General features: G+C 44.2%; 1 protein-coding gene across 1 annotated transcript in view; it reads left to right on the top strand.

The window, feature by feature from the left end:
* Positions 1–3,288: 3,288 nt before the first annotated feature.
* epha2b (eph receptor A2 b) overlaps positions 3,289–25,100 on the top strand; it is a 31,703-nt gene continuing 9,891 nt past the window's right edge. Inside the window, exons 1-7 of the mRNA XM_061256860.1 lie at positions 3,289–3,424; positions 4,891–4,958; positions 7,544–8,207; positions 22,283–22,438; positions 22,711–23,046; positions 23,260–23,384; positions 24,048–24,225. Of these exons, the coding sequence (XP_061112844.1) occupies positions 3,310–3,424; positions 4,891–4,958; positions 7,544–8,207; positions 22,283–22,438; positions 22,711–23,046; positions 23,260–23,384; positions 24,048–24,225 (1,642 nt within the window). The 5' untranslated portion in view covers positions 3,289–3,309. The remainder of the gene's footprint in view (positions 3,425–4,890; positions 4,959–7,543; positions 8,208–22,282; positions 22,439–22,710; positions 23,047–23,259; positions 23,385–24,047; positions 24,226–25,100) is intronic.

The raw sequence follows: 25,100 nt of genomic DNA on the forward strand, positions 1-25,100 counted from the left end.
GTACCCCCCACTTCACTACAGCAAGAATTCACACAGACACACACACTCAAAATTGCACACACACACACACACACACACACACAGTCATTTGTTACATTAGTTATGTCAATGCTACAGGAGGTTATGGTGAAGCCTTGGAAAAAATAAATCACAGATGGTAAAGGCTGGTCACTGAATCAAGTTGCCTGTCATAGACTGGAAAAGGTTAACAACAACTTGACCTGAAAGGTCAGTTTAACAGAAGGGCTGACTAAAGGAAATGTATTTAAAGCGGAACTTTTAAGGAATCCCTCGTGTTAACTCTCTAGTGTCTGTTTCGTATTGTTACCTGGAATGTACCTTAATTTTAAGATATATTAAAATAATTTCAGCTCTCCATTCTTGTCAGATTTGTGTCTAAAAAGAATGGAAAACTGGTGAAAGTCTAAAAGTATACATAATACATTCCATAAATGTATTCAATCAGTATACAAGATTTATGAACAAACTCATGACACAATGGAAAATAATTATCCGTAATTAACAGTAATCGTTTATCTCCGGGATAGTAATGAGCATGATATGGGTCCTACTGCCACAACTAACACAATAAGAGAGAAAGGACAGTCTTGTGTGTGTATGTGTATGTGTATGTGTGTGTGTACGTGTGTGTGTGTGTATGTGTGTATGTGTGCGTGTATGTGTGTATGTGTGTGTGTGTGTGTATGTGTGTGTTTTGTATATAATAATGCATCTGGCATTAGTGACATATGTGAACACAGAGAGACCCATCTGGCTGGTGCCCTCCCCACAGCACCATGCCCACCCCAAACAAAGGGGGCCTCCAAAGAAAACTTTGCCTGGATCCTGCAATAGTTTAGAGCTGGCTCTACCTAGATATGTGTGTGTGTTTGCCTAATCAATTTTAGTTTTCATCCCCTTGATATGAACCCAGAAGTCCTCCCCCTGCATAATCATAAAACAAGCACAGCAGAAAAACAGAGGACAGGAAGAGGAAGTGGGGCTGTGGAAGCTACAGAGGAAGTCTGAGGTCACCGGGAGGAAGTGCTGTGGAGCTCCGAGAGACTCACTTGAAAAAAAAACCACCAACAAAAATACTGAATTGTTTCAGAGATGCCGGAAATTCTGCCTGTCCAGCACTGGATTAGTCACAAGAATGACTGCAGGAATTTCTCTCTCTCTCTCCCTCTCCCCCTCTCCAATTTCTCTGCCCGACCAATTCAAATATTTACAATGCAGTGCGGGCCATGTTTTTTTCCATTTATTATTATTTAACCTTTATTTATGGAGGAAGGTCCTACTCTTTTTCAGAGGCGCCCTGCACCCTGCCACAGACATGCTAACATTAGGAGACACAATATTAAAACAGCACAAATAGACATGAGGTTACACTGCAAAAAAAGTTTTAGCCTTGTAATTTTTTTAGAATAGAAGTAGAATATATTAGCTTGTCTTACCCCATTGGAAAATCTTGAAATTAGTAGAACTGTCTCACCTCATTGGCAATCTTTTTGTTTTATTTAGCAAAATAGTAATAGAAACAAGATTTCTAGAAGTGTAAATAAAAATAAAATACTTGTTCAGATTTCCTTTTTTATTTTTGCAGTGCATGACACAATATGCGAAAGAAAGCCAATGGACAATACATCAACATATGCTGTATAAGTTTGCCAACATTATACAGTACGTTTCATATCTTCATGCATATAAAAACACTGACATATAAAAATATGACAAGAAAATGTTTTGCCTTTGCTTCACCGTACTGCGTGACAACGCATAGCAGCCAATGCCGCTTGTAAGAATGCAATGAGAGGAAAGCTTAATCGATAAGTTCATGAAGGGAAAGGAGACATTGTGCAACCCTGTCCCATTTTAGCCGACACCTGTTCGGTGCGGAGAGGGCCGGTAGCCTGCCAACAATGGGTCCGCTGTTCCACCTTCTGCAGACAGCACACACCTGTGTCCGGGAGGCCTCCCTCCCCATCTCCCCACTGCTTCCCTTCCCCCTGCTCCCTGCTCACACTCACACCGGCATCACAATGAATGGGTTTCTCATACTGCCATTTTGTTTTACATGTAACTTATTAACTGGCCCCATAGTGTTCTTTTCTCACTACTGTTCAGTGGGATTTGCTTTGTTGACGAGGTGGTCGTGTCACACTCACTCTGCCAAAGCGGTTCCACCGATAGGCTAGCACAAGGAATGAAAATCAAATGAATGCCATAAGCCCTGTGAAGGATAATGCATAACAAAAAAGACAGGTGTGAATTTAAACAACCAAGCAAAACATTTTTTTGTTGTTTTTGCATCCACTCTTTATTGATTGAAGGGTCCCATAAAGACAATGGTTCCTATTGCTGTAGGAGGTGTGTGTTTACAGATTCAATGACTCCAGAATCTCAGGGACTAGCCCCTGGAGTGAGTTTCTTTTGTGGATACCGAGCCCCAGGGCGGATGAAGCGCTAAGCCCAGGGATGTTGGCCAGGTTTGGGGCTCCAGGGATGGGGTGATAGGCCCAGCACTTCCATCACAAGGCTTGTCACTCAGCCGTGACACCAACCCAAACACAACGAATGGCCCACTGTATTTTAATGGAAGGCCACACAATGCAGGCGTGAGAACATGGGCTTTTGGGAAGATTCAGGCGGCTCATAACACAGCACAGCACAATATGGCCAGTGAGGACAAGACCAGGCACAGTATTGTTCACTTGCAATAATAATAATAAAATAAATAAGTAAATAAATAAATAAATAAATAAATAAACAAACAAATAAAAAAGTGATATTATACTTCCTGTACCCATGGAAGTATAAATTAGCCTCTAGGAATCACGGAGAAATGCAACATAGGTACTTGTAAGGTCTAATACAGTTTAAAGGTGACTATTGTTATTTAAGTGGACTGTATATGTGTGTGTGTTGCATGTGCATATATGTGTTGTACATAGAATATGTAGCCTATAAATCTTCTGCGAAACGTTGGCTGCGAAAATTGTAGAAACGTATTTTGTTGACCTGTACATAGATGTTAGCGACTTGAGTGGAACTTCAGATCATCTTGGAAGTTACCTCTAATATACGTGAGAGCGCTCACGTTATTGACACGATTGATCCATTAGGTAAGACGAGGTTATTGAGGAAAAACTAAAAATCAGCGCAGTTACTTCACCAAAACACCGCCTACTGCTCATTTCAATTGAATTCCAATAGGCGGGGCTGGTGACGCCACCGATTCCTGAATGGGACTCGCGAAGCACCAATGTTTTAGTGCCCCAAGTGCACTTTACAGTGGGAGTTCTCGGCATGCTGAAAGGAGTAACAGTAAAAGTTTCGGAAATGGATTTTCTTGGGATTAAGTGCCATTTGTTTTTATTCGTATTTATTAACAGTGTATTTATTAGTGAACAAACCAAAGTGGGTAAGTACAATCGTTGTTTCATTAAAAAAACGTACCTTTTAAACGTATTCAGGTTCTTGCTACCTCACATGGTCGTAGAGAATATTGAGGAAGGACTGAAATGGTTGCATAGCATACTCTGTATGTGAATCAATTATTAAAATCGTAAAAGTTGTTTTACATGGGAAATAAATTTTTGATGTTATATTGCTTCTGACAAAATATTTTTTTAGGACCACATGAACCACGTCTATTTCAGTTCATTATTCGAACGCATGTGGTACTCGGGAAAATTGTATGGGATCTAACTGTGAGCAGGTGGCGTTTTTATTTTATTCTTAAGAAGCGTAGCTCTTTTGAACTATTCACGAATTCCCACAGCACAACTAAAAACAAAAGGAAAAGCTAATTATAACATATGTTCGTAGGCGAATCGATTATTGCTTCACCGACAACACTGTCGTAACACATGCATGAGGAGGCAGGCTACGCTCCCGGGATTGCAGCAGTCGTGGGCAGAGATCAAATTTAATGAAGAAATTAACGCTCACAGTCAAGCTAAAACATGCCCAAGTCTTGTTAGTGGCATATTTCCATCAACAGGGCAGGCAGACGCGCAAACACTTAAAAACAACGCAATGTATCATTTTTAAGAGCAACAACTATCCATGGCTCAAAATATTGCTGCCTCGGTCGCAGCTTGGACGCGGAACAAGAAATTAACGCAATTTCACGTGTTAGCTCACTAAGCTAACGACTTACTATGGTTCATTACGTTGCATTCAGCTATCGCTCGCAACCAACGCGTGTCCCCTTTCAAAGCAATTCACGGAGCTGTTCCGCAGTCTCTCGTGGAGTGTAATAAATACATTAAGCACATCATTGGCATTGCTCCGATCGCTGCCTATGTTGAAATTGTAGCGATACACAATAGTAACTGATGAAATTGGAGAGTCTGTTGCATTTCTTGAGCGGGTTATTGGTCGAGCGAGCAAGGGCTTCAATTCTGTTGGAGGTCCTTAATTTTTTTTGCAGGCGGTCGAAAGGGCCCCAATATACTAAACGTAAAAATAGTTCTCACTCATTAAATCATCTAATAATTGTGTAATCGAAATACATTTTTAGGTTGCATTGAATTCGTATATTGTATTTTGCATGGTAGTTTACTAATCACAAAACATTGCGTTTACCGAATTGGCTTAGACTGGCAGCTTGCATTTTTAAGTTCAGTTTTGAAGTAGCCAAAACCATATGCCGTGGCTTTAAAGCCAAAGCCATGGCTTTAAATGTGTTCTAGTATTATTATTATAATCATTGTGTCTTTTCGAGGAAATGTGATGATTATAACATTCGGACTGTTTGATGTGGTTTCTGTAAGACCCAGCATAGACGATAAATCCTAACTTGATGCTGTGGATTTCTGTGTCCAGAATTCAAACTCAACTGAAGAATTCAGATAAACAAAATAATCTTCTCTTTGCACACAGAGGTCTTGCTCGACATGAGGGCAGCGAGAGGGGAGCTGGGGTGGCTTACATCGCCCTATTCTGACGGGGTAAGTGCTAAACAGCCAATTCAACTCCAACTTTTCACTCTAATAGATTACATCTGGTGCTTGCTGGACTCTATATATAAGATCTGTTTCTATGCACTGTAACGTCATGAAGAAAACCCCATAAACTCAGGCAAGCGTTGAGCTGAGAGCTGAGTTTTACTGCATGCTATTGCAAGGGCCATATATTTGGCGTGTTCCGATAAGTCTACCCACACACTTTCCATTGCATGTCGTTATCAAACACCCTTTTCCTTTTTTACTGTTGTCATTGTGATGGTAATTGTTTCATAGATAAATACTGTGACTGGTCTCTTTTGTTACTGTGTTTCCATGTACCTCTAATGTAATTATCTGCAATCTGAAGGTGTTCATGTCAATGGCTTAGTGGATATTATTGTATTGAAGTGAATACTGTCGAAATACAAATGCTCATGTTTTGAAATAGGTGATGTGATGAGATGTTCGTGGTATGAGAATAATGCCGGTTGTCCAGGTGCCTGGCTTCATTGCAGTGCATGACTGGTCTTCTGTATGGGAAGACTTGGGCAAATTGCAGCTTGCTGAGTTAGGAATACTTGTGGCTTCATGTGGTTTCAAGCCCCGTCTTTAAAATGGCACAGCCAAGGGTGTAATCAACATTTAAAGTTAGGAGTAAAATGCTGCATCTTGTGAGACGTTATTTTAATGATGCTCCTCATTTGGCTATTTTCTTAGAGAAGGGTAAATATTTAAAGAAAAAGTTTTCTTCTCAAATTATTAAAATAAATCGCCCTTATGCTTATTTTCTGGCTGTATGTATGATGTTCACATTCATTTGTGTATTAGCAGCAGAACCATATCATTACAATCAGGGGTGCTGTTTAAATTTTCCTTTTTCTCACTGACCTCCCTGTTTTTTGGATTGGAAACTTGGTTTAGTTAGCCGCCAGTTAAGATCATGGTGAAACTCGACTGAAGTTTTATTGAGAGTGATCTCTGTTTATTCTTAACTGTTGTTCTTCCAATGTTTTCTACCGTTCTGGTCCTGGTCGATGGATGGGTGGCCACTTCTGTCGGCCCTCTGGTAGCTCTCAGCATTGTCAATATTGACTGGAATTGCTAGCTGATACTAAAGTACTTTATAGAGCGGACGGAAACCTAGGCTAGGCTAGTTCCCCGGAAAGGGTTTACAGAAGTTCAGCGGAGAGAACTGTGTCATATTTCAAGTTGTGCCAGGGGTTTCTATTTTTGTTAATCTTTTAAACTTGCTTTCACTAAAATAATATCTCAAACCATGTAGACTTAATGGTTAATTTAAAATTTGATGCGTTATCTGCAATATTTGTGTTCATAGTGATGTTTTTGTCCTTTTGACCAGTATCAAAATGGACCTAGTTTGAGGTTTTTTTTTTTACCTCATGTTCAGGCCTGGTGTTTTCTTTTCTTTTGCCCTTATTTTACGAATGAGTGACAGTCCTCTGTAAAAAGCTAATTGAATTGAATTGAACCTAATGCCTTGTCCACCTAGATACATCTTGACATTTTAGACTAAACAAATGTCGAGGCATGTTTCACATGTTTTCTTTCTGATGCAATCAGATGGGATTTCACATGTGCTACATAGTCTGTGTAAGAAACTTAGTTTGTTTTTTCTGTGTAAGAAATGGGATCATTCATAGAATAGTTATGACAGATATTGAAATCCATTTTGCAAACAGTTGAGCTCACAAGACTTGTAGCTCACCTTTTAAATGTTCAGTTTTTAGATTGGGGGGTTGGGTCTGCATGTGTTTCTTTCATGCCGTTTTTAATTGTTTCTGTTTTTACGGCCCTGCTTTTAAGTGAGCATATTAAACCTTTCTAGAGCAGTGTGAGGCTTTAAGGCGCTGTGCGTGTGTTAGGCCAGTGTTTTCTCCTGTCGCATGTGTGTGGCGAGCATCTGTTCCTCTCCACGTGTGTCCCCACGCGCTGGAATCCCACTCGCCAAACCCGTTCTGCTCTGTAAAGCCTGACTGCTCCTCACGGGCTGCCTGCCGCTCACACACACTGCAAACATAAAAGACAATCCTAACAAGGGTTTTAGTCTTATCTCGAGGCTTTACATGTCATTTTTGCTAAATTTGACAAAATTATTGCCAATGAGGTGAGCAATGAGAAAGACAATTTCACTTGTCAAGCAAAAAGTAACTTTTTTTCGGCAAAAAGTAACAAGCAAATATGTTCTACTTCAGAGAGAAAACAAAAGATTTAAAATCTCATTACAAGACTAAAACACTTGTTAAGACAGACATTTTTGCAGTGTGGATCTTCACGGGATGCGTCTGTGAGACTGTAGCAGCAGCCGCAGCTACACTGACGCAGTTTCCAGAAAGCTGTGGATTATTTTAACCACAATGAGAACAGCAGGTGGTCGATGAACACCCTACAAAGACCTGTAATGTCTGCCTTCAGAGAGGCGTTAAAACAAACCATAACCCTCTCCGCGTGTTCCGTGAGCGCATATTTGACCCTCTCCTTCTTTGACTATAATAGCCGCTCTCGCTCGCCTTCCTCCCGAATGCGTTTCTAAAATGGTGGACCTCTCTTCTCCCCCCCCTGTGCGGCAGTGGGAGATTGTCCAGCGGGTGGTGAACGGCTCCCAGCTCTACACCTACTCCGTGTGCAAGGTGGAGGGCGGCGACCAGGACAACTGGCTGCGCACCACCTTCATCCAGCGCGCCCCGGCCGCCACGCGCGTCTTCGTGGAGCTGGGCTTCATCGTGCGCGACTGCAACTCCTTCGAGGGGGCCTCGCTCACCTGCAAGGAGACCTTCAACCTGCACTACGCCGAGTCGGACGCCGACGTCGGCACCAGCTTCCACAAGACGCAGTTCCGCAAGGTGGCCACCATCGCGCCCGACGAGATCACCGCCGGCGCCGAGGTCCAGGTCAACACGGAGACGCGGACGGTGGGGCCCCTCTCCCAGAAGGGCTTCTACCTGGCCTTCCAGGACATCGGGGCCTGCATCGCCCTGCTGTCCTTCCGGGTGTACTACAAGGTGTGCCCTGCCACCGTGCAGAGCCTGGCCTCCTTCCCTGAGACCGTGGCCAGCGGCGGGGCGGGCAACGGGGAGAGCCAGGCCTTGCGGGAGGTCACCGGGACCTGCGTGGAGAATGCCGTCAGCCAGGAACAGCCGCGCATCTACTGCACGGTGGACGGGGAGTGGGCGGTGCCCGTGGGGCACTGCCAGTGCAGGGCCGGGTTCGAGCCCGCCGCTGAAGCCTGTCGAGGTAAGCGAGCTGGGTTCTCTTTCCGGGCAGCTGCCAGGCTGTGTCATTCAGAAGCTTATCGGTCTGTTCTGGTACCAGGGTTTTGGATTCAAATACTTTTTGATGCTTTACTGTTACTTGGCTTTGCTGGTAAATTGGAACTTATTAAATACTCTCGAAAAGTGCAAGCCCCTGTTGCACCAGGCAAGGTGAATTGAGCACAGACAAGTATTTGAATCCAAAACCCTGGTCTGCTGTGGATTGAGCAGGCTGACCTCATTCCACAAATCTCAATGTGTGAATTGATTTAGAGAAAGGTGATCTCTTAGGCTTATGTTTTGTTTTGAAGTCAGTTAAAGGAGTTTCCTGTGATTACAGGCACTGGAGGAAACCCTATCTGATTTTCTCAGTTTCCTCGTCCCTTCCCCACACACAAAGTTGCCACATTTACTATTGCAACAACTTACAATGCTGTATTCATGTTATATCTACGTAGTTGTTGTGAAAGTGGTCAGAACTTTGAGTCTGCAGTGATACTTAATGATAGTCCGGCGTTCTATTCTGAGTGATCTGGATTGACCGAAATCATAGGTGTGAAGACATTACATCAGACATTATCCAGAGTGACTTACGCAGCATTTTTTACATAGTATCCATTTATACATCTGGGCATTTACAGAAGCTATTCAGGTTAAGCACCTCAAGCTCAAGGCTACAACGGCCGTGTCTTACCTAGAGGATCGAACCTACAACCTTCAGGTTTCAAGGCCTGTTCCATAACCATTATAGTGCACTGCTGCCTCTTAAGGAAAGCATATCTAGAGCTGGTCCTTGGTAACTTGTAGTGAAGGTAAGCCGTTTTCTCTGTGTTAGGCATGTCCCTGACATGTCCTCTGCCTCGCCTTGCTCTGCCTGGCTCTGACGTTAGGGGTTTGACGCTGGGGTTTGACGCTGCATGTGATTCTAGTGCTGGGCGTGAGAGCCCGGGCCTGTTGTGTCCTGTTCCTGATGGAGCTCTGTGTGCAGAGCTTACCTGTAGCTTGCTTACCTACAGAAACCAGTCGCAGAAAGTGTGTGTGGGCGTGTGTGTGCATGTGCGCGCATCCACACGCAGGCAGATGTGAATGTGCTCAAACATACGTCTAGCACTCTACACTAATTGTAAAAGGCGAACCTAAAAACTTGGGTTTTATCAACAAAAAAAAAAAAAGAGATAGAATGAATAGAGATAGAATGAATAGAGTGTGGAGACAACGCCTTCCCTTGCGCCTGTACAGTGGGGTAAGTAGAGAGTAAGCTGCAGTGCCTTTATGCTGGTTGTCCCAGTGTCCCTGTGTATTCCACATAGATTTATTGGGGAGCCTCACAGCTCATACAGGACTGGGGAATTCCACAGGGAGCAGCCCAGTTTAGCAGCAATACTGCAGCACTGAGGTGCACAGACAGAGGAAGGAGAGAGGAAGATGGAGGCAGGAGACGGATAGTCCTGGAGAGGAAGAGAGATGCGAAAGAAGTGCACTACAAAAAACGAAAAATACGTCACAAAAAATAAGACTTACATTTAATCTTACAATCTTATTTATCTATTATTTTATAAATTTTAAGTCTCGCTGTATATCGAGACTTAAAATTTGATTTCTATTACCTTTTTTTTTTGCAAAATAAGACAAAAGTCTTGCCAATGTGGTCAGGCAGCTTCATCTGACAAGCATAAAGCAACTTAAAACAAGCTAATCTTCTACTTGAGAGCAGGAAATCAGAGTTTAAGTCTCATTAGCAGACTCAAGCCGTGGTTAAGACAGACTGTTCTGGCAGTGGAGTGATACGGGTGCAGATGTGGGCCTGCCTTCAGGTGAGTCAATGTTAGTACTGACACATTTATGCCGCGCGATGAAACACCCTTCCTGCGGGCGTATTAGAGTTATTAGAGTTACGCAACACCATGACATTACATACTGTGCATCCGACGCGCACAAAGAAACGTATCCTTACGTTGGCCGCGCAAACGGCCATTTCTGCGCCATATATCACACGCCCGTGCCCCGTCACCACATGTGAAACTACAGCCGCACGCACACCGCAGAAAATGTTTCAACGCATAAACCGAAATGTTCATTTTAAGCGAATCCTGTAGGTGACCTGAATCTGGATTCAGTTTTTTTAATAGTATTTCCAAGCAGTGTGTAGCAGTGCGACTTGAGATGGTATCAAGATATATAAATGGATTGCATGTAAAATTGTAAATGTGTGTAACTCGCTGTGGATATGATGACTACTTGCCGAAATCTAATGTAATAGACTACTCCCTTGTACATGTCATTATATATCTGTATATAATTGATCTGTGTGTGAAATTAATCCCAATTGTTGCAGTGAAAGCAGCACAATCAATACGTAGTTGTTTGACTCATTACAGATCTTAGTGTGACACGGCCAGTGTACTTTGCAGGACTGTCTCCTGCTTCTAGCGAGACTGGACTGTGTAGCATTGGAGCTGACATGTCCATCCCTGCATTACTGCCTGTGGAACCATGCCAGTTAACGCCTAAGGGTGCAGTCCTCAGGGTGCCCTGGTGTAACGCTAGCTGACAAATGTGGAAGGACAAATGATTGTCAGTGTGACAGGACTTTTTATGTTTTATGGCCAAGCTGAGGGCAAAGTCCAGAATGTGTCCTCAGATGGAGAACACGTGGCCTGGGAGGATAGAGTGGGCAGAGTGTGTATGGATAGGGAGAGGGAGAGGGAGAGGGAGAGAGAGAGGGAGAGAGGTGGGGTGAGGTTAAAGATAGATTTTTGCGTTGGTGTTTCCCTTGAAGGGTTACTCTCTTTAGTGAGAAGACAGAGATCTTGCTATGTACTAATGGTCTGTTCCGAGCGCATGGAACAGACCTAGGGGTGACTCAATGATGGCTGTACTAGTGTGGTGTGTGGTGAGTGAGTAGCCGGGCGGTAATTGACTTGGGTGTGTGTTTAAGTGGCATATAAGTATTGGCTTTCCTCCATTTACCCCTCTCTCTCCTCCTTCCCTCAACCGTTCCTCTCTTTCAGTCCTGAGTCAGTCTCTCTATCCTCTGCTGAATTCGGATGCCACAATTCTCACGTCTGGAAAAAATCCCCAAAAACGTCCGGATATCAGCTCCAGGGTTGGCACCATTATTGAACGTGTACTTTTAGTTTTTGGCTGTGACTGCAGGTTTTGGATTTAGGGCTTCTTTTTAAATGTAGCTTTTCCTTTACACACAGGCAAAATTAGACTATTTAAAAAAAACTGCATTCATTCTTGTGTAAATAACATGGATTTGTTCAACACAATGTTTGGCACTGGAAAATACTTGGTGCTAGGAAATTTGGAAGAGCAGTTAAATTCAAAATTTCTCATAGTGACAGTTAAAAACAAATTGGGGGAAAAGGGAAGCAATATTGTGACTACAACAGAATATGAGGGAGATACTGTGAGATGCCTTTAGACATGTCTGCTGTCTGTCAGCTAGTAGTTAGGTGACATTGCCTGAATATGACAGGACTAGGCTGTAACAACAATATTTTCCATGAGTTACAGTGACTTCCAATCTAATAGAATAGCCCCTTGGTTAACTTTGTCACTGTATGTTAAAAGGGACTGGTTAGATTGGATTTGAGCTAAACCCTGTAAGACTTGGGAATTGGGAATGCGGCCTGTGTTCATTCAACTCTGTCAGAGTACATATCAGTCCAGTTACACTCTGTGAATGTTGATTTAACACTGAACATTTTATTGTGAATGGAGGGTTTAAGGCCTCAGGGCCCACTGGAAATTAAAAGTACACTCTTAAGAAAAAAAGGGTTCTGGTCTTTATAGAGGAATCCTGTGGTAGATGTGAAAATGGTGAAAGCTTCAAGATGGAACCATTTTGCCTGACAAAGTTTGCTAGAACTCAATAGGTTTTCTTCTATGGAGACACAGTGGAACCTTTTGGAACCCTTTCTTCTGAGAGTGTAGAGTAGGGGGAAATAAAAATTATTTCCAGTAAGTGATCAGATTATTTCTTAATTCATGACTCACTTCTCTCTTTTCCATTTCCTAAGAATTTGTGACTAAGAGGCTGGAAAAATGCCCAATGCAATTATAAGCTTGCTCACTGAAGGTAAACCTTTTACTCTAATTTTGTATACTACCCTTCAGGGTTTTCAGCAAGCCTTAAATGCAAGTATAATGGAAACAGTACTCAAATCAAACTACGCCTAGCTTGATGACTGAACCGCGCGCTGTTCTATCCAGAGGCCATTGACAAGATGGAAAAACCAAGACTTTAATGTACTTGAAAAATGTTCTTGGTTTCATGGTAGTTCTCATATAATTTTGTTGCCAAATTGGAGCTTGCAGGTATGCATTTTGAATGCTGAAGTTAGTGTTTGAGTGCAGGAATGTGAGAGGATAGTGTGTGTAGATGGATGCTCTTCCATCTTATGGAGGGCTTTTCCATCAGATCCAGAATCAGAAATAATTTTCCATGATTCCAGTGCATTTGACCGATGGGTGGAAAGATGGGTTCTGCGCAACCTTGCGTTTGAGTGAGCGGGGCTAAGTACACAGGCAGTGAGACGTGTCACCTTCGTACCTACCGGCAAATTCTTTCCCCGAGCGCTCTCAGGGCTCAGGAATTCTGTGGGCGGATACACGGCCGGAGAGGGAGTGTTAGGAGGCTACATAGAAAGAGCAGAGCAGAGTGGAGCAGGGCAGTGAGAGATAAACAAAACCGAGAGCTGAGAGGTTCTAAGGTTTTCGACAAAAATTTGTTTTGTCATAAACATGTTGTTTATGGGACACTAAGTACATGTGTGAAGTTTTATACAATATTACTGTTTAAAAGTATGACATTTTTTTTAAACTCATATCTGCTTGGAGACCATTCACTTTGGAGTCTTTGAAGCTCAATATCTCAAAACTACGCAGCTAGAACCTTCTAATTCACCAGCTTTCGAAAAGCAGAAAGTGAGTGCGGGCTAGCCAGGGATGCAATGAACATTTCAGTTGTAACTAAAAGGGCAGTTGGGAGCAGGAGAGAAGGGTGATTTTTGGGTGTGGTTCTCAAGGAGAGTTGGCTTCGAAATTTAATACGAACAGTTTACAGTTTACATAGATCACACCTATGAACAAAATTCAGACTGACACGTACAGTATTAACCTATTTACATACCACAGTGCATTGGATGTGCTCAGTTTATCTAGGCTGACACTTCCGTTTAAATCATAGTGTCAGTAGCATAGTCATTTACTTAAAAAGTTATGAGATGTTAAAATTAAAGGGATGCTTTTGGGAATTCTAGATGTGTAAACAAGTGTTTACAATGCTTACAATGTCTTATGTTACAGCACCTTTGTGAATTTTAACATGGTTCAAAACATTATTTGCAGCGTCATAGTAGAAATTATAACATGTTGTAGTAGAAAATGGCATTAAAGTTTAACAAAACTTTAACAAAATGCCTCTGTAAATCAGAGCAAATCTTGAGTATGCTGACATTAGTGAATTACTTACTCATATTCTTGTTAGTCGTGGTAAATGAATGTTGTTACTCACGGCAAACACAGGGTTTGTCAAAGATTTGTTTCAAACGAACTGCCGCTGGCCCAGTGAGGAAGCGAGGAAAGACGGCCTTAGATCTGCGTGGCGACCGGACGTTCCGAGGATGCGGGAAGGCCTGGGCCGTTGGAGCGCCAGGAATGTTGCACCTGAAGCGGAAGTTAGCTGGCATTGGCAAAGCCCAAAGATTCCACAGTCGTCATGCCTGAAAAATTTTGCGGTCGTTAACCTCCCAAGACACTATTGTCCATAAGAAACAAATGCATTTTTTAAATTTTAATTTGATTAGAAATAAAACTGCTAAATATATTTAAAAAATGTGTTTAACAGAAGTATTTACAGCATCTTACCGCCATAATCTTTCTCTTGAGTGGCAGAGTTCGTTTGAGATTTCTGTTTAATTTTGACAGTCTTTTAATCTATTTTTCATTTTGTTTGACTACGAGAATATAATCAAACAAACTATCTGTAATGTCTAGAGGAGGCATTAGTTATGACTTTATTTGTAGATTCCTTTTTTTGTTGGGGAACAGTGACGCCGATCAGATCAGTTCCTTTCTGAATGTGTCCCCTGCTCCCCGCCCTTTTTAAACAATGTTTTCAAACTTGCACAATCTCTTAAAAGAATCACACGAAACTTTGCATGAGCGATCCAATTCAGATGCACCTTTACGAAGCTTCCAGGGTCTCCGCAACACTCGTGTGTGGACCCATTGCCAAATATTTTCATCTTGTTCATTGCTGGGAGCAGTTTTCTAATTGTCAGAAATGTTTCCAGTCACATGACCTGCTTTATTGCAGCTTGGGTAAAGCATTTGCATTCCACCCCTCAGCGGCCCATTCATGTGGGGCAGTTTTAAGGAGCCTTGTACCCCCTAGCACCACCGCCACCTTTAGCTAAACTCTCAGTAACAATATGCTTAGCTGCACCTGGGCTGTTAAAAATTAAAATAGTTCTTATGAAGAACAATCATTTTGTCATAGCAGAATAGTCAGGTTTTTAGCTCTTATAGTTTAGCAGTAGCTTAATAGCTGCAATGGCTCATTATTCTGTGTTGCCTACCAGTGATTTGTCATCTGGCATAGTTTGGTGGTTGTTTTGATCCTGACCGAAGTGCGGTATCAGATGACGGAAAAAAGAGTTGCCATTCACAATGAAGATTGTTTCTGTCACGTTGAAGTCAAATTGGAAAATACCAGCTATGTTTCTGCAGTGGCCATTTTATGAAATATTCATAGTCTGGGTGGGTTTGTGTGCTGATTGTGTTGTGGCACATTGTTATATTGGACCTGCTTGGCGCCCTGTTTGTTTGTGCTTGCAGACACCGCTTATGTTTACCTTTTGTGTCCCTATTGCTTCCTCCATGTGGCATGCTTGTGGTGGTGTTGAGGGGGCTTTGAGTAGTGACAGGGTTTATTGTCCTGGACGTGCAGGGCCTCCCCTCTGCCCTCCAGGTCAGTGTGGGTGTCCCCCCCCCCCCCCCCCAGACAGGATGGGCCCCCAGCGGAAACTCAGGCTGGCTAATCCGCGGTGGTCCATCCCGCCGGCTCAGGGCTTTTCCATTGTCAATTTGGCCTCATTCTTCTGCCCTCCTGCTAACTCGCTCGTTTGTATTTCCCCATAATACCTTGGGTTTGGGGCTGTTTGCTTTCTTCACAACGGTAGTAAATGGAGTCTGGGAAAGAGGGAATCTAGACAACCTACACAAGCATCGGAGGCACACTGCGATTACTGTGCACTGCGCAAAACCGTTTAAGGTGTAGTATCACAAATACGGGATTAGTTTGTAGAACGGAACATTCTAATAGTGTTGTCACAATCACTACTGGTAATTCAGAGCAGTAGAGTTGTAGAACTTTCTTTTTTTTTTTACTTAATATTCCAAAAACCTACTATTTAAAGGGTTAATAGACTCACAGTGGCTTAATATTGGAAGGTTAGCTTGGTTCTGATGTCATAAAGCCATGATATATAAAGCGTGACAGGGGAACAAGAGAGTGTTTGTATATAGCATGTTAACATGGGAAGGTTAAATTACATTTCTTCACTGGAAAGTTTTTGAATGGCTCCAACCTACCATGTTTACTGTCGGATTCAATGCATCAATCAAGATAGCCTAGTTTTTCAGCTTGAATGGGGCGGAGGCTTTGACATGGTTATTGCTATGGTGTGCCAAACCAGTCAACAGACTAGAACCGCACGACACAGTTACCTACGAAACTGCCCTGTTAGCACTGTGAACAATCAAACTGGGGCAATGACTGAATTGCACAGAAGCAGTGTACTTCTACTTAAGCCCAAAATGAGAAAAATCTATATAAAATAAAAGATAGAGGTAGTCCATTGAGGATATTCTAAAATAATTTCATGTCTGCTGTTGTATTTGCTTAGCGCCTGTGCAAATGTCCTTGTTTAGAAAGATATAAACCACAACATGCCATGCATATACGAGAGTATTTGACATGACAGGAGGGTGATTGGCCGTTAACCAGCCTCAGGTGTTGTTCATTCTTGTGTATGCATAGGCATAAAGTGCCCTTGGCTCCAGCTAAAATGCATGGCAAGCAAATGAATTAAAATGAATTAAAACGCTACTTTTAACAAATTTTAATCAAGTTTTAAAGTAAAACCATTATGTACAGACCTGCCACTTAGCTAAATATTTCTATATGTTATTTGTCTGAAATCCTTTTCACTGATTTTTACAAAGATCTTTTCATATGATGGTCCCTTTGACTGCTCACAGACCTTTAACCTCTCCATCCTGACCCCTGACCCCTGACCCCTGGTCTGGTCCGGTCCTCTCCTGTGCCCATCTCTCTGGCCCAACCCTCGCCGCTCACTGTAGAGTGTAACATGTGCACCCCACCCCCGCACCATCTACGACAGGCGTACATATGAATGTATTCAGGGATAAATGGTAAATGGTTGGCATTTATATAGCGCCTTTATCCAAAGCGCTGTACAATTTATGCTTCTCATTCACCCATTCATGCACACACTCACACACCGACAGCGATTGGCTGCCATGCAAGGCACTGACCAGCTCTTCAGGAGCATTTGGGGGTGAGGTGTCTTGCTCAGGGACACTTCGACACAGCCTGGGCGGGGGATCGAACCGGCAACCCTCCGACTGCCAGACGACTGCTCTTACTGCCTGAGCCATGCCGCCCCTGCTGCCAGTGTTTCTGGGCACCATGGAAAGATCTCACATTGGGCTCCACCAGCCCAGGCCCCTGTCAGTCAGGGCCCCTGAAACCCCCCCCCCCCCCCCCCCCCGCCCGCCCACCCCGTCATTCAGCACCACTGGATGTATTCACGCAAGGGCACGAGGAGGAGGAAACGCACAAAGATCACATAAGAGACACAACAGAAAATAAAACGAAGGTAGAAAAATGTAAGCTTGTAGCCGTCAGATCCTGACTCGCCGAGGCGAGGCATGCGGCCTGGCCCCGATGGTCCGTCGGGCGGCTGGTGTAAAGAAACTCACGCACAACGAGGGATGAGGACCACATGTGCTCTGGTGCAGTGAGCGAGCGGTGCAAACAGGCCGTGGAGCTCGGTCAATATTGACCGCGTTAATCTGACCGCTCACCTTCTGCCGGGGAGCAAACACGCTAAAGTCCTCCAGCGCTGAATTGAACCGAGTTTATTCCCAGTTAAACACCGGCAATTAAAATGGATTAAACAGAAAAATGTAAATGAATCCCGAGATCGGGGGTGGGGGAGGAGCAGCAGCAGCATGCAGTCTACGAGAAACAAAATTATGTTGGGGAAAAAAAGACGGCCAGGGCCTTATGCTACACGGCTTGAATGGGGCTGTGCTACACAGACAGCATTCCTGGTGAAGGCATGCAAATAAACAAATATTTATTGATGTTTTACCCATAACTTCTGCAGTTAGAAAATTTAAAACAACATAGCAGGCATCAATATGATAATGGCTTCTTTACCAGTTGCTTATGTAAAAAAAAAAAAACCCAATACAGCAAAATGCAAAAGGAGATATCTCACCACCCTCCTTCCAAAAAAATAAAAAAAGCAAAGTGCACTTGGGAGCAGTGGAGTGAAACCAGCGTGGAGCGGAGGCTTAACTGCGGCTTTGATTATCCCCCTGCTCCTGTGGGAGATTCTGAGTCACTTGATTAATGCTTCTCTGCAGTTATGTAAAGATCTTTGTTTTATCTTGTTTTATTTTTCTCTAAGTATTTTTTTTTATTTTTTATCGGAGCCAAAATTCAGAATTCAACCACCTCCCTCTGGAAATGAGTCACTGGCCCTTTTGCCCTCTCTCTCTCTCTCTCTGTGTCTGTGTCTCTCTGTGTCTCTCTGTCTCCCTCTCTCTCTGTCTATGTCTCTCTCCCGCTCTCTCTCTGTCTCTCTTTCTCTCTCACTGTCTCTCTCTTTGTCTCAGTCTCTCTCTCTCTCTCTCTCTCTCTCTCTCTTTCTCTCTCTCTCTTTTTCTCTCTCTATCTCTCTCTCTATATCTCTCCTCTGTTTATTTTTCTTGGCCACCATTTCACTGCATAACCGTAAACTGGGACAGATTTAACTCTGTGCTACCCTGTGGGGGATACAGGCCTGCTGTTTCAGCTCACAGTGTGAGAGAGGCTTCTGTCTTTTCCTTTTCTTATGTAAAGAGATTCACCCATCCATCCATCCATCCATCCATCCATCCATCCACACACACTACTTTTTTGATTTTGTAATGTTCTTACCCCATTGGCAAATGAGCAATTCATTTCTCTAAATAATAAGATTTACACTTTACATAAGTTTACACTCCTCTATTACGGACCCCAGCACTCCCCAGTGGATATCACAGCAGCACAAAATCAGCACCCCCCCCCCCAAAACAAGCCATTCAGTCCTCCAGCAATTGGCTAATAAAAGAGTAACAGACTGAAAAGGGGGGGTCTTAAAGAAACAATCCATTTTCACACGCTCATTTGTGCCAATTGCCCCCTTGTTTCTCGACCCTCATAAAAGGTCTGGACAGACGTATTCGGGTGACACGTTTAATCACCTTCAAGAAAAGAAAAACGCTCTTTCTTTTTTGTAGCTCACTGGGCACTCTGGGTGTTTTTCTTTTTTTCCCCTCACATTCTTAGATCGCCCCGGCCTCTCCTCCGTCATCTCGCCCAGTTGTTCCATTCTGTTTGCCCGCACGCACTGATTGGCTGCTCACGGAAGGAAGTGAAGTGTCGGCCGCGCTATTCCTGCTTCCTGTTGTGTCCAAAAGATGGACCAGCCCCCTCTTTCTAAAGACCGGTCCCTTGGCTCACATGATTTTTTTCCTGTATGTATGTAGGGCTCGAAAAACTCCCAAAAAATTCCTCTTAATCTCAAAGCCTGACTTTCAGGGCATGCCGTTTTATTCAGACGTGCGCCATATTTTTATATTTGTGTCTCAGACGTTTGCATTTTGACTGTATTTTCAGCGCGGTGTAAACCCGGCAGTTTGGTGCGAACGGTTAGCGGTTGCGTTTACTGGGATGTACTGCGTTTGGCCGGAGGATACGGCTGCAGTGGACAGTAGCTCTGTTACCAGGCTGATGCAATCCGTCGCCTTGTTCAGTGCAACCCAGTCTATGTATTCATGTGGCATGCGGTATGTGGCATCTCTGCTATTTGCAACAAGTGTTTTTTTTTTTTTTTTCTTCCGAAGCTTAATGCAGCTGTATTCTTCACACTGCTGTTCTGTGTGGGAGGGGATGCTTGTGAGAAGGGCCCATAGCCTCACCTGTGGTGGCAGCAGAAGACTTGGGGGTGGGGGGTGGGGGGGGGGGTCCAGACAGGAGCATTTGGTGAACGCGAAGGGTAAGGGCAGTCGCGATATTAATTGGGTTAGGGTTAGGGTGGGGTGTGGCACTAGGCAGCAGCTGTCCACCCTTTCTCAGTGAATGGGGCAATTCTATCTCTCTTCATAGCGGGAGGCTTTAGCCCTCTCTTTCGGCCATTCTGTCGCTGTCTCACTCTCTGTTCACTCACGTCTTCTGTCGAGGCGTTTATGAGCTGTCGTAAAGGTGGCCCAGACAGCTGGCGGAGAGAGCGGACTGTATTTCGGAGGAACAGCGAGAGAAATAAGCTTAGTTTGGGCCTTAGACTTTGAACCTGAAACCCCCTTTCATGTCAAATGATACCAAAAAGGCCCCCCGATTTGCCGCCTCCATGAAGACCAAGCGTGCGTTTGAACTGCGTAAACGAGGTCTTCGTGGCCAAGCGGTCCGGGCATGTTTTTCAGATTTGTGGCTGTTAAAACCGGTAGGTATTTACAACGCAGGGGTTTTGTTTTACACATCGTGAGCCTACGTAAGCTTGTGATGTGCTGAACTCGATTCACACGGCACAAGCCAGATGAATTGTGTTTGTGAGTCTGCAGACCAGCCCTTTCAGTCCCAAGCCCAGTATGAAGTGCCTCCGCTCAAATCCCAAGGGGCTTGACTTTGGTTGAAAAAATTTTAGAAAGTTGAGAGAATTTTGTATGGTTTTAAGAGTGGCTTAAAACAATAGTATAGCGGCCACTTTGATTGGTTGAAAGTTATTAGGTCGACAGTGCCATTTGAGACTCAAAGTGTTAATTATTATTTTTTCTCTGTAGATGTATGAGCATACGTGTGTGTGTGTGTGTGTGTTGTGGCTGATAGTGTGGCAAGTGGCACCTTTAACACTTGTTTTGCATCGTGTGCCTGTCTATCCCTGAAGACCCCCAGACCGCTCTTCACCCAGTAACCCCTGTGTGTAGGAGAGTGTAGGAAAATTACGGCAGTGGGTATGAGTGTTGTGAGACTGACGGATATGTTTCAGAAAGGTATGTTTTATGGTGGGGCATGGCCGGTCATGTTCGGCAGCTTGTGTTGTTTTCTCTGTTTCTGATGCAGCGAACCCCAGAGGAGGAACAATAAAGCCTTCATCAAGGCCAACGACCGTTTGCGTCTCTGGGGCAAATTTAAAGGCACCTGCATCAATCCCCACCTTCTCAAATTTCTAAATTCTTCACATTCTTAATCTTTTTATTGTCGTCCTCCTTCCTTCCACCTTTAATTTAGCCTCCCCCTCCCAATCTCAACAGGCAGACTCACGCAGAGCAATTTCACTGTTGCGCAATGTTGCACACGACTTGATTGTATTCCTTACTGTGGAACAGAAACGCGTTTGAGAAGAAAACGGGCAGGGGGACTAAGACTGAGGGGCAGGTTCAGCTCACAGCCCTCAAACCAGACACTTTAAGGGAAGGGAGTCACGGTGGGCCCGGGGGCAAAGGTGCACTGCCAAAAACCAAACCATATGTCAAACTTAACAAGTATTTTAGTCTTCTATGTAGAGCTAAAAAAAATGTAGAGCTTACTTCTGTCACTCTTTTGCTAGATAAGACGAAAACATTGCCATTGAGGAGAGTCACCTTTACACATTTTTTAAGATTTACCAGTGGGGTAAAACAGTTTTGCCTGTCGAGCACAAAGTAACTTAAAACAAGCTTATATTTTCTAATTGAAATCATTTTTTTTTTAAGTTTCATTACAAGATTAAAACACTTAAGTTAAGACAGACTTTTTCGCAGTGTGGGTTGTAGTACATCACGGCAAACCGTTTGGGTAGAGACGGGCGGTCAGGAGGTGAAAGCCTGTAATGCATCGTGGGTGCGGGGGGTGGGGTGGAGGAGGAGGGGAGGGATGAAGGGATGAAGGGATGAAGGAGGCGACTGGCTGCACGTGGGGCCTTTCAGAGGCCGGAGAGAGGGCTGTCTTATCTCCGCTTTTCTCTCTGCACCTCCGCACCCATTGTTCCGCATTGTTTACAGAACCTCTAATCCCCCTTTTGACGAGGGTTTTAGGATTTCATGGCGGATCGAACCTTGTTCCTCTGCCATTGGTACAGAGCCCTCTCTCACAGTTCTTAAATGGAGTACTGAACCCCATGCTTTAGCTGGTCAGGAAGACTTGTATGGAAAATATAGTGTGTTGCAGCTTGGCTGTTCAATTGAATTTATCTAAGATGTTTGATGGCATACTGAATTTGCGGTCTCGATTTGTCTTTTACTCGTTGTGAGTGTGCTGGTTCTTTTTGGTTTGACTTGAACCCTTCTTTGCTCTGTAATGTGTTGATGGCAGTGCATCTCTACTGGAATGCGGGGCAACGGGTCTTGTTTGTAGAAAAACAAGAGGCTTGTTCAAGAGGAGGGAAAGGAGGGAGTGTGCCTGTGTGGTTTTGAAAGTCGAAAGCCAGGGATTATCATAATAATGCTTTCCACAGACTCAGCTGCAGAAAAAGAAAATGCGCCCAGCCGCAGATTAATGTATTCACATGGTCCAGAAATATAAAGGACATTGGAATTAAATACGAAAACTGAATGCAAATGGAAATGTAAAAAAAATAAATTAGCATAGATACATGTGTGTAGGCCTATTTTGAGTTTAGTGGGGTTTTGCATTGCAATTGCCCCCTGTAATCATGTTATTACATGTCTGCGTGTGTTGTGCATTTCACGTTCTGTTTCCCTGCTTATCCTTTTGTGTCCTCTTTCCCGCAGAATGCCGGGCTGGATTCTTTAAGGAGTCTGTGTCCAGTGAGCAGTGTGAACCGTGTCCCGTCAACACGGAGCAGTCTGCGGCCGGCTCCCTGTCCTGCCAATGCAAAGAGGGCTTCTACCGTGCCCCCAAGGAGCCCCAAACCGCAGCATGCACAGGTGTGGAGCCCTAAGCCGTGTTCACCCTGAGACAGGGGTGTGTGTGGCGTGTGGGGTGTGTGTGGCGTGTGTGGGGTGTGGGGTGTGGGGTGTGTGTTGTGTGTGGGGTGTGTGGGGTCTGTTGGGTGTGGGGATGTGTGTGTGTGTGTGTGTTGCGAGGACATGTCTGTTTGTATCTCCGTGTGTGGGTGTGGAAGACTGTGTGTGTGTGCGTGTTTGTGTGCGTGTTCCCATGTGTGGCGTATCAACAACGATATGTCTTCATCTGACAGCTCCACCCTCACCCCCACTCAACCTGGTCGCCATGACGATCCCGACGTCTGCGGGAAAGCTGCAGCTGTCCTGGGGCCCGCCGGCGGACACGGGCGGGCGCGATGACATCACGTACAGCGTGGCGTGCGAGCGCTGTGAGCGGGCGGCCTGCCTGCCCTGCGGGGAGAAGGTGCGCTTCGAGCCCGGGGCCTCGGACCTGCCGGTCCCCCGGGTCGGGGTGAGCGGACTGGAGCCGCTCCTCAACTACACCTTCACCGTGGAGGCGCACAGCGGGGTGTCTCAGCTCAGCGACCGGCAGTCCACCGCCTCCGTCACCGCCGCCTTACAGTACACAGGTGAGGGTTCTATACGCTGCACAGGTGAAGGTTCATAACACGACACAAAAGGTTATTGTTAATGGCACTATTTGTTCATAACAAGACATTTCATTTCTATTAAGTCAGAAATATTGTCAGGGAGGTGAGACTGTTTGACTCCTTTCAAGATTTGAGAATGGGCTAAGAAAACCCAACATTCTTCTCACCCTCTGTTCTTCCAACACCCCCCAGATCCCCCCAAGGTGACATCCATGCGTGTGGATAAGCAGGGATCCACCAGCCTGGTTCTGTCCTGGACCATATCCCAGAGGGCTTTGCCACAGAACACACGCTACGAGCTCATGTATCGCAAGAAGGTGAGGCACCAGGACGGACATAACCATGGTCATAATGGTCATAATGGTCATCATGGTCATAATGGTCATAATCTTAATATCATCAGGCATTGTTATTCGAGTCATATCAGCTTTTGGTTGCGAATGGGGAGGGCCATATCAGACCTGGCTCAAATACGTAATGGTTTTGTAATGGTATTGGTAAATACTTTTCCACACTGAGCTTGTCTTGTGTCTGGGAACCTATGAAATACTCTGAAAAACCCCAACTTCTGGTCCTCTTGGTTGGCTCAGTTGCACCAGGCAAGATCAGTTGAGCACAGAGAAGTATTTGAATCCAAAACAATTACATATTTAACATGGGTCATATCTGAAATTACATGAGGAAACCAGTTGGAGAACATGGAAGGACTACCTCTGGTTGTCCGTAATGGTGAGGTTGTGGTTGACGTTCATACATATCCACATGTATCTTTTTTATATCCACTTATCGGGTTGTCTTTTTTGATGTTGTCTTGTTGTTTTTTTGTAGATTTTTGCCTAATAATATGAAGTTATAAGTCAGATAATATCACTAGGGGAGTCACTCTTGGCTTTCTTTTCTCTCCTGCACTAGATATTGCTGTTTTACTTCTCTGGTCTTGGTTCTGGTCTTCTGTAATGGTAAAGTTGTGCTCAACGCAGGAGAAAGACAGCGAGAAGGACGTCACTACGTACACGGTGCTGGTTCTGGAGAAGAACTCGGTCCAGATCTCTGACCTGGCGCCGGCCACTGCCTACCTGTTCCGAGTCCAGGCCCAGAACCCTGTGGGAGGCTCTGGCACTTACAGCGATGAGTTCAAGTTTGAGACTCTTCCGGAGGGTGAGGGGAACGCGCTCTATAAATAGGGGATATACCTGTATAAATACGAATTTGGCTATATACCCTTAAGTCCACAGGAACTGGAAAGCCGGCCAGCATTCGGCATCTGCAGATTGGTTGAAACTGCTCGGAAAGATGAAAGTCGTTTATAGTTTGGCGTCAGCATTTGGCAGATTCGTATTGAATAAAGGATTAATATTTTTAATCCAGTGCTGCTGTTTGGCATTTTGACATTTTTAATAGTCTGTATAATCTCTTTCAAGTGGTTTTATTTATTTTGGCAGCTGGGCCAGTGGAAATGCACCTGGGGCATGTCAGAAACTGATGAAAAACTCATAAATGTCAGGCCCTGGAAAAGATAGTTCACACTGGCTGCGTTACTGCTTGCTAACTCTTCCAGCTATTACTTTAGGCAACGTCGCTGATAGACACGTGGGTGTATGCATCCCTTTTACATGAAAACAATAATGGTTAATTAATGATAACCTTAAAGGTTACTACAGTTAATTTGGACTCTAACGGCCAAGAGAGGAATTGCAGCAACAAACACCCTCAAACCACAACATGCAGTTTTGGAAAGTTGACAGTGATAAACGCGACAGAGCCTGCTGTCTTTTCGTAGTGTTCGAGTAAAAAAATGTTTCCCGAACAGGCGACTTAATGAAATGTTCACTTCAATATGCTGCACAACACTATTTATATGTTTTGTCTTTTTGAAGTTTTCACTTTAGCTAACCAACTATATTACGCAAGCAACTTATTTGGATATTGAACTAGCTGGCTATATAACAAAGATATGATAATGTGCCACAAACGATGCAACTGCAACTTGCATGCGACTGTGTTGTGTGACCGTGTTACAGTGCGTTTTGTTC

This window comes from Conger conger, chromosome 10 (assembly GCF_963514075.1).
Source record: "Conger conger chromosome 10, fConCon1.1, whole genome shotgun sequence".
In the NCBI taxonomy this organism is placed as follows: Eukaryota; Metazoa; Chordata; class Actinopteri; order Anguilliformes; family Congridae; genus Conger; species Conger conger.